This window comes from Augochlora pura, chromosome 6 (genome assembly GCF_028453695.1).
Source record: "Augochlora pura isolate Apur16 chromosome 6, APUR_v2.2.1, whole genome shotgun sequence".
Classification (NCBI taxonomy): domain Eukaryota; kingdom Metazoa; phylum Arthropoda; class Insecta; order Hymenoptera; family Halictidae; genus Augochlora; species Augochlora pura.
The window spans coordinates 2,158,551-2,168,368 of NC_135777.1; the positions used below are offsets into that span (position 1 = coordinate 2,158,551).

General features: G+C 36.0%; 1 protein-coding gene across 1 annotated transcript; it reads left to right on the forward strand.

The window, feature by feature from the left end:
- Positions 1-1,155: 1,155 nt before the first annotated feature.
- On the forward strand, positions 1,156-9,818 carry Galene (potassium two pore domain channel subfamily K member galene). Its single transcript, XM_078182821.1, has 8 exons — positions 1,156-1,282; positions 2,119-2,220; positions 2,291-2,413; positions 3,014-3,162; positions 4,049-4,201; positions 4,902-5,147; positions 6,048-6,323; positions 8,573-9,818. The coding sequence occupies exons 1-8, from the start codon at positions 1,233-1,235 to the stop codon at positions 8,887-8,889; spliced, it is 1,416 nt and encodes a 471-aa protein (XP_078038947.1). The 5' UTR covers positions 1,156-1,232; the 3' UTR covers positions 8,890-9,818.

Genomic DNA, 9,818 nt, shown 5'->3' on the forward strand with positions numbered 1-9,818 from the left:
ATACTATATATTATTTATATACTATTATTTATTACGAAAAATTAACTTTGGTGACTAGAAATAATTTCTTGATCGACGATTTCGATTATTTGTTACAATGATAATAATATTCTTTGTACACTTTTCTTATTCATATACTATTATTGGTATAGTATTCACATACTACTTATATGCTATCATTCAAATATTATTCTTCTACGCGAAAACATTAAAATTATCCGTGTAATTGAAAATTGTTGAATATAAAAGTTTTAGAGATTTTTTTTGGATTTGTGAGCATTTGATGTAAGTTCGGGGGAACATGATTTGTTTAATAATATAATTAATAGTATTCACTTCTTTTGTACGAAATATAGTTGTTATTTTATTCAATTCTAACCCCTTGCAAATTTTAATAGAATTAAAAATCCATAATGTATTAACGTAAAAATTAATTTTCAAATAATTCTATTAGCCTATACTTTCAAAGTATTAATAGTCTAATTACGACACATTTTCTTTATAACGCAATTATGATACATTTCGTTAATAATACGAAATCTGACGAATTCTATTAACAATAATAAACTCTATTGATTTTTTACGAATTACAATTAACCCATTTTCTTATATATAACACATGTGCGATAAAATCGGATAGACAGAATAAAACGAGAAATTAAAATAAAATAAAATCAAGCAGAACGAAATAGAATAAAACAAATTAAACTCAACTTAGATAAATCCAATTTAATGATACATACAATTGCTGAATCGATTTTCGCGATACAAATTTCCGCGGTGTCACGTGGTCGTCGAAGTGTTAAAAGCAAGTTCTATTAATTCGCACGGAAACCGACCGCCCTTAGAAATGTATTACAGGAAAACGAAGCCTCCGTTCTGTAAAATATGAAACGTTTAGAAGAATGGAATGTTGAAGAGCGGTCGATGCGGAGTAGCGTGAAATATTTCGTGTTCTATGGAGCCATTTCTGGACGGGGGTTTCAAAGCGGACTGCCAGAGGAATTCTTTCGTCCAACAAAATTGCAGAAGGGTCGTTGACTTTCCCCAAAGGCGCCTCATTTAAATTCCCGGTCCGAGACGCACTCGACAATTAACCACACTTTACGCAACCGGGAAATTACGCAAGGGTAATCGAGCGTGCTCGGTCGACAGGGTACGGCCACATCGCTCCGAAGACCAAGAACGGGAAAGTCGTGACCATATTTTACGCCATCTTGGGGATTCCCCTGATGCTGCTCTGCCTCTCCAACATTGGAGACATCATGGCGTCGAGTTTCAGGTAATTAATACCTTTGGAACCAAGGCTAACACCGAGTTATTCCTTGCGGCGAATTATCGTTCACCGAACGATGTTTTATTAACAAATGCGCGAGTCGATTTATGGATTACGTAGTCAGGAATTCTTATAATTTATATAATTCTCATAATTTATATAATTCTTGTAATTTATATAATTCTTGTATTTATATAATTATTATGATTTATATACTTCTTGTAATTTATGCAATTCCCGTAATTTATATATAATTCTCATGATTCATATAATTTTTATAATTTATACAATTCTCATAATTTAGGTAATTCTCATAATTTATATAATTTTTATAATTTATACAATTCTCATAATTTATATAATTTTCATAATTCCTATGATTTAATCATAATTAAAACTTCCCTTATTGAAAGAATAATATATTTCTGGTTTCCCAGTGGAGTACTTTATGCTGGTAATTATTTCATTTGCAATGATGCAAATATTTATATATTTAATATTCGACTGTTTAACACTATTTTTACTGATATTTTGCGTTACACAATTCATTTAATTACAGTGTATAATTAACTTTGTGATGCCTACAGCAAAACACGAGAAGCGAGCGCATAGAAAACATAGAACGTGGGGGAATAATTATTAATAACAAGTTTACTGCAAAATTTTACATGCATCCTTTGATTTCAACAGATTTCTCTTAGAAGCAATGAGAGTACGAATACTTATGGGACTGACTGTAATTGTCGACGGCCAATTTTCAGCCGGATATCCCTGTCCGTACATGTTCGGCTGTAAGGACGGGCGTTACTATAATTTTGATTGAAGTTATTGCGATATTCCAGGTTCCTTTATTGGAGAGTCTGCTGCTACGTATGCACAAAGCCGCCGAAGAAGAGGCGACCGAGGCCCCATTTCGGCAGATCCTATTCTGTGCGACAGCCAGGGTAACTATCGTCAAAGTGGGTAATCTGAGATCGATATACACGTGGTGTAACGAGGCTGAATTTCCTGTAGACGGTACGGCGGAAGTAGAGGCGGCTTTCGACGGTCCGTAAGGATCAGCCAGAGATCCGCAGATTCGGCTCTGGGCCTGTCCGATTGTATGACTAGGTCTTCCTTCTCCGACATGGACAGCAAGTATGGCAACTTCAAATTAGTCGAATATTCCCGATCTACCAGGCAATCCGTTTGCACTATTTTTATTCATTTATTTGTTCTATTAATTTGAAATATTTACGCGATTACTATTATTTGAATGAGAGCTATTATTTGCATGACTACTATTATTTAAATGAGTATTATTGTTTGCATAAGCACTATTATTTGAATAAATATTATTTTTTGCACAAGTACTATTATTTGCATGAGTATTGATATTTGAATGACTACTATTATTTGCATGAGTAAGATAATGAGTAATATGGTGATAGGACTACGATGAAAAAGGTTATAGTAATATAAAAATCATTGCAATTCTTCAATTATTTCCAAACACATTTGATTTATTTTTATTTATTTTTACTCATTTATTTCATTTATTTATTTATTTATTGTTTAGCTATTTATTTTGCTAGTTACTTGAATTCCACTTTAACATAGCACTTGATAGTTCACCAAATCATTGTTGTTCGTTAAATTGCCGTTCGTCTCCGATAAATTCCGAACGAAAATGTGAGAAAGGCACGAAATTATGATTCCGCCGCATGCTTCTAAATGTCCCGTTTTATTCAAATGGAGATACAATTCCCGGCGCTACGAGGACACGGAGCCGAAGCGTCTGAATCTTTATCAGCCGCCAGGAAGCCTCAGTCCAAATATAGGATTCAAATCCGCAACGATTTCTCGATACTCGGATCTGCCTGTCGAGCCGTCGAGAACAACTGCAGGTACTCGAATATTCCCATATTTCCCCCGTTACTCGGAATATCACAACAACTTCGCGGACCAAGAAAAATGGAGGTACTACAATCCCGTGCCGTGGAATTAGGGTAATGGAACCAGTTACTGTGACGCAGCCAATTAATATGCCTTTTAATTCTGGGGGTAATTCAGCTTATACTTGGGCTGTCTAGTTTGAAAGTGACCTAAGTACTTTTGTATTAAAATTCAGACATTTGAAGTTTTACGTTAGAAAGAAGATAAAAAATAAAATATAGAAATATAATATACGAATTCGTACAATTATGAATTATTATAATATAATTCGTACAATTATGAATCTTAAAAAATTTAGAAATTATAATAAAATGCTAAATATTTAGATTCAAATTTATATAAAAATCCGAAATATTTGATTTACATTTATATAAATATTTTTAATATTTTTCTCGGATTCAGGTCGGCTAAAATCGTCTAGCAAAGAAGTTATAATAATCCATTAAAGCATAAAACGAACGCTCCGCGTTTTAGCCCGAAATAAAAATTATAGATAATCAATGGCCACGAGCAATTCATAGCACGTGATCATCGTTAGAAAGTCGAATTCCTTTGAGTGGCGTTAATTCGATGGCACGGGATCTCGAATGTCCGCGAAAATATTTCGCAGAGTTTCTCGTGATTGAAAATAAGTCCGCGGTCCGTTGACGGTGAAAATTATAACAATTGCGTGTCCGAATAAAGAATAACCGAAGACCCGCAGAATATTTGTACGTTTCGTTGCCGTCGTCGAAACGGCGAGCGTTACGTGGAAACGGTAGAGAAAAGAACCAAGATCGTGCCGCGCTGTTTTTCTCGGCAAAGGAACGGCTCTCTCTAATTAACGACTGCATTCAGCCGGTCCCAAGATGACACAATCGCTGGACAGACGATTGTTAATGAACCGTGCGCCCAACGACACGGATCGTTCCCCGGTCCTCTGCAACAAATACGCTCTGAACGATCTGGAGGACGAGTTGCAACAATGGCAAACTTCCCCGAGCAACGGAGGTAAATAGTTTCCGATTGCCGTCTTTTCTTTTTATTTTATTTCCTCGTCGGACTTCGTCTTGGACGGGCCAAGCAGTAATATTTTACCGGCGGAGCCGCTTGGACAATGAAGCGCTGGAGAAATTGTTTAAAACTTAATTTATGGATCGTTCGACAATAATTTCTTCCCGCTGAGTCCTTTAAAATCATACTTATAGCGTAAATCTTATATCTATGTAATAATTTAATTTGTAATCGATACTGGAAAATATAGTATTGCAAGAAATTAATTATTGCAAATTTAATTTGATTTAAATAAGATTTACATTATTATGTAAATATACTATAGTAATATATTGTAGCGAATATATAAATATATATGTTTCTTGTAACATATTTACATTAAGTGTGAATCTTAATTAAAGTAATTTATATTTACAATTATTAATTTTTTGTAATATTGTAAAGTAATAAATATGTATATTATAGTGTCAATCTTATTCAAAGTAATTTATATTTACAATTTATATTACTATGTTCATTACATTCGTTATTATTTAGATCCCTTGTTATATTCATTATTTACTATTTATTTATTACTTCATTTATTTACTATTTATATTCATAATCTATGTTAATTGAAAAATCGAAATTAATACATTAAGCAATCGCCGATTAATTACACTTAATGCTGTCCGATTGTCCTTTGAATAAAACACAGTAAGCGCTAATCCGAGGAAACTGCAAGAACCGGAAGTGATAGAAAACGGCGACCATGTTGAGAAGCCAGCCTCGTATTCGTCAAGGTCGCTGCCAAGAAGGTGTCTGTCCGTCGAGGGTGCGACCACGAATTACAAAGCGAACTTGGCTGTGCCACTGCGATCGTCTTCCGCCTACTCGGAAATGGAAAATTGGAGGAGGCATCCTAGCTCTAGAGCCAGGCGTTATAGAAGCAATTATCCTGTTGGTGAGGCTATAAAAATTAATATACAGCACGGTGCACAACACATGGTCAACACCCTGCGAGCAATATATTCCTAATGGAAATAAGCATGAAAATGATTTGTCAAATAATTCGTCGACCATTCCGTAAAGGTGGACGTTATTTCTTTCATGGTTAATGGAAAAATAATCTTTGAAATTTTTAGTATTAAATTGGCAAATTAACACTGTGTTATTACTATTACCATTTCAAAGATTTCGTAAAAGTAAAGAATTTTATTTGATCGAATTGAAAAACAGTTTTATGACACCAACTATATTTTCAACAATATCGCGTCTATTCGGAGCATAATAAAATTGAAAAGGTATTAATAAATTAGTTAATTTTAAAATATAAACAAAAAGGATTCTTTGAAAAAAAAATGAAAGTATATCTAAAATTGTTGGTGTTAAAATTCAAGTGAACAATTTAGTTATCGCGATTACCATCAGATAAATTTCATAGAAGTAAATTGCATTATTTACTTAAATTAAATTTGTAACACAGAGTTATTATAACTCTCGATATTATATTTCCAACAATTTTACGTTTTCGAGACTTAAATAAAATTGAGAGGTCATAGTATGTAATTGGCGTAAATCATAATTCTCAAATCCGAACAAAAAATTTCGTTGCCTACATATACATACGTATATCAGCAGTTAAATAAATCAAATAAAAATCAGATATTTCAAACAAAGGAGTCGTTTAACTATGAATCGGCTCGCACACTGCGAAGCAGTTTCCCGTCCGAAAAGTTGAATTTAGAGACAACATATGTAAATGCTTTATGGTGTATACAGCACGCGGTCCATTGTACTAGGCACAAAGGGTTGACCATCGATTTTAACAGCGCCTGTATGTTTTACGAAGTCCCTTTTTCAGCTCGTTCGTACAGGCGGGACACACTGCCCGCGGACATAATGCCGGCCACGGGTCTCCCTATTCACAGGCAATATTACGCCGATGATTTTGATTCGGACTACGAGTACTATACCACCGCGGAAGACGACAGACAGCCGATAAAACCGGTGCCCATTTGGCTGTGCGTGTTCCTCGTGGTCAGTTATATATTCGGCGGTGCGTTCCTCTTCAGCGCCTGGGAACAATGGCCCTTCCTCGATTCCGCTTACTTCTGCTTCATCACGCTCACCACCATCGGTACGCTGACACCTGAAATTATTTCTCGATATTTTACTCTCTCTCTCTCTCTCCCCCCCCCCTCCCCCCCCTCTCCCCCCGTATATAAATTGTGGATCTCTAAGGAGCAGTTTCTTAAACCTCTTAGCACCGAACGACAATATATCGTCGTTTGTTGCACTTGCCGAAAATACCAACGACGATATATCGTTGCGTCTCCGTTGGAACCTTATTATACTCATCACAAGAGATCTGTGTTTCAAAAGAACTTTGTAAAATGTTAAAATGGTTCAAATTCGATGCAACACAAGTGAAAAAATGTTTATTAGTCTGTATTTGCGTAGAATAGAGTATAATGTAGAATAGAGTAGCATAGAGTGAGACTGGATGTAACAGAGTAGAATGGAGTAGATTAGAGTGGAACAGATTAGAATATGGTTTAAAAGAGTGGAGCAGTGTGTAACAGAGCAAAATAGAGCAGAGTAGATTGGAATAGATTGCAATAATATAGAGCAGAGTGGATTGGAATAGATTTCAATAATATAGAACAGAGTAGAATAGAGTATAATAGAGTGTAATAGAGTGTAACAGAGTAGAAGAGAATATAATAATATAGAATATAATGGAATCTAGCTGACAAAAGTGGAATAGAGTAGAATTTATTGGACATAGATTGAATAACATCAACTAGAGTAGAATATAATGTAGTTAAGAATAGGATAGAGTGGAATAGAGCAGAGTAGAATATAGAATAGGTTATGACAGAGTGGAATAGAGTGTAGCAATATATAATAGAGCAGAATAGAGTGTAAGAAAGTACAATAGAGTGGAATATAGTGGAATAGAGCAGAATAGAGCAGAATAGAGTGGAATAGAGCAGAATAGAGTGGAATAGAGCAGAATAGAGTGGAATAGAGCAGAATAGAGCAGAATAGAGTGGAATAGAGTGGAATAATATATCGGAATATATGGAATAAGTAACGCGAAGTCGCTAGGTGCTAAATCTAGCGAATACAGAGGACGTGGAATGACCGTCGTCTTGTTTTCCGCTAAGTATTTTCGCGTCGCGAAAGCTGTGTGCAGAAGCATTGTCGTGGTCCATTTAGATATCCGAGAACCGCGCAATCACACTTCTACTAAATTGCTCTTAGCTCAAGTCACTGTGTTCGCTACTCGGTGGCACGTGGCATACTGATGCAGAAGGGCATTCAGAACTGAGACTCGGAGCTATTAAACGCTATCTGACACCGACATCGAGGTATAAACAGAGTCCGGTTTCCTTTCGATCGCACCACACACTGCAAACATAATCAAATTCACAATAAACTCTTCCATGTTTTACTAAATATAGTTTTCTACCAGTTTACCATTTTAATTGCTAGTTTACTATATTTTTCTTCTAGTTTACAATTTATGCATCATTTTGATAAGTTTTGCAGTTTATTATTGATAATTTGTTATAGATTAATACGTAATTGTGATTTATAATAATGCCTTGCAAACCAACGTTTCGTTAAACAATATCAAAATTCAGGAAGAAATTCTTGAAGAAGAAATTGTTTATAATAACATTTTTATTTGCAATAATCGTTTATTAAATAATATAGACGTTTGGGAATCTGTTATCGAGACGAGCCGATTACTGTGCTCTTCTGACAAACAACTTTAGCAATTTGATTGACATTTCTTAAGGGTGTACTGTTATTTCGTCTATCTTTTGTTACTTTTTTACAAACAAGCTACTCAAGTATTTATTCATTTATTACTCTTTTAACGTAACTTACAAATTTTAAGAAACAATCGAAATTTATAAAATAAAAATGATAGGATATAAATAATTATCATTATTCAATTAATTTTTCGATCACTATCCGCATGATTCTCAATAATTAATATTTTCAAAAAAATTAAATATTCGACCAGCAGGAGAATCCGTTCTGATATCTACCTTACATAAACATTTCTCCGAAACAATTCAAATAATGGGCAATTTTGTTTTAAGAGCACAGTGACTGACACCATCACTCTAGACAAAAGACGAACACCACCTTACCTCTATCATTTCCTTAACGCAGTCCTCGGTAATTCCCATTCGTAAAACCGCCATCGAGCAACTACGGTCTACGCGAAACGAGAAAACGTAACGCTCGACAAATAAATTCCGCCATGAAAATGAAACAGACCCGAGCGTCTGTGATCGATCAGTATTTACCTGATCATGCGAATAGAATGGTGATCGTAAACGGCACGGCTGATTTATGGGGTTCCAGGGTTCGGAGACTTCGTCCCAGCGTACAAGCTGGACAAGCACAGAGGAATCGCGGTGTGCTCGTTGTACCTGTTATTTGGAATCGCCCTGCTGGCGATGAGCTTCAATCTGGTGCAAGAGGAGGTCATCAACAACGTGAAGAACGTCGCTAAGAGCCTCGGGATCATCAAAGACAGTGACGACGAGGATGAACCCGACGACTACGACCCGTACGACGTCGAATACAACGACGAAGTCGACGAGCTCGAGGACTATGTCCTCGATGCCCCTCGATGTCACTCGATGCCGAGGAACGCTCGCGGAATCTCCGTCGCGTAGTCCGCCACGCCCCGAATTTCTTTTATTTACCGATCAACCCCCTCGTCCCACACCACCTGTCCCACGAACCCGTTCGGTCTTCACGGAATGCTCGCTTTATCCCGTCGAGACTGTATTTGCGAGATTCGCTGACACTGGAGCACCCCGATCCGCCAAAATCACGGATCTCGCGGTTACGCCGCTTCTCGCGCACGATTGTCCCAATGCGTCGCTCCATTAAACCATCATGGCCGACGCATAATTCGCGCGGAGCCTTGCTTCAGCTGTCTATCGCTATGGTAACTCTAGAACGACCCTATGGGTTCGAAGGGGATGACATGATATTTTTAAATTGTCGGGGGATGTGTAAATAGGTATTGCGATGTTGGGGTTATGCATTATGCGACCTTTAATTTGTAATATATGATAATAATAATAATAATATTAATATATATATTTATAATATTAATAATAATAATATATACAGGGTGTCCGACTTGTGATTCCCATATTCTTTAATTATATGAAAGTATACCATTTTCTTATGTGTATCCTGGTTGCTATCATGTGATTTGCATGCAACAGGGGTTGCTTTTTCTGCGGTTTTTAAAGTTGTCGATGCTTTTTTTACAAAATAGTTACGAACATTTTCGTGTTGCATCAGGCATCTCGTAAAAAACTTCAAATATGAGGGTCAAACTTCGAATATTGCTCGTATTTCATTTACAAACAAATTTTCTACTTAATCATTCTTTTTGCAGTTTAAGATTACTTGAAGGTTATACTAATCTTTTTATCAGCTGCAAGATGCTACATAAAAATAAGTATAGTTATTTAAAAAAGACCCTGGCCACTTTGAAAACTGTGGAAGAAAAGAATATTTAAGAGAAGCAACCCCCTTACTCTAACCACGTGGTGCCATTTCAATTGTGCATGAGGAATTGTTTACT

Bases quoted from the DNA above. Each gene is read 5' to 3' on its own strand.
- Galene (XM_078182821.1), top strand. From the start codon at position 1,233: ATGCTGCTCTGCCTCTCCAACATTGGAGACATCATGGCGTCGAGTTTC. The intron at 2,414-3,013 runs GTATGGCAACTT...ATTCAAATGGAG, and splicing joins TTCTCCGACATGGACAGCAA to ATACAATTCCCGGCGCTACG. The intron at 5,148-6,047 runs GTGAGGCTATAA...TCCCTTTTTCAG, and splicing joins TAGAAGCAATTATCCTGTTG to CTCGTTCGTACAGGCGGGAC.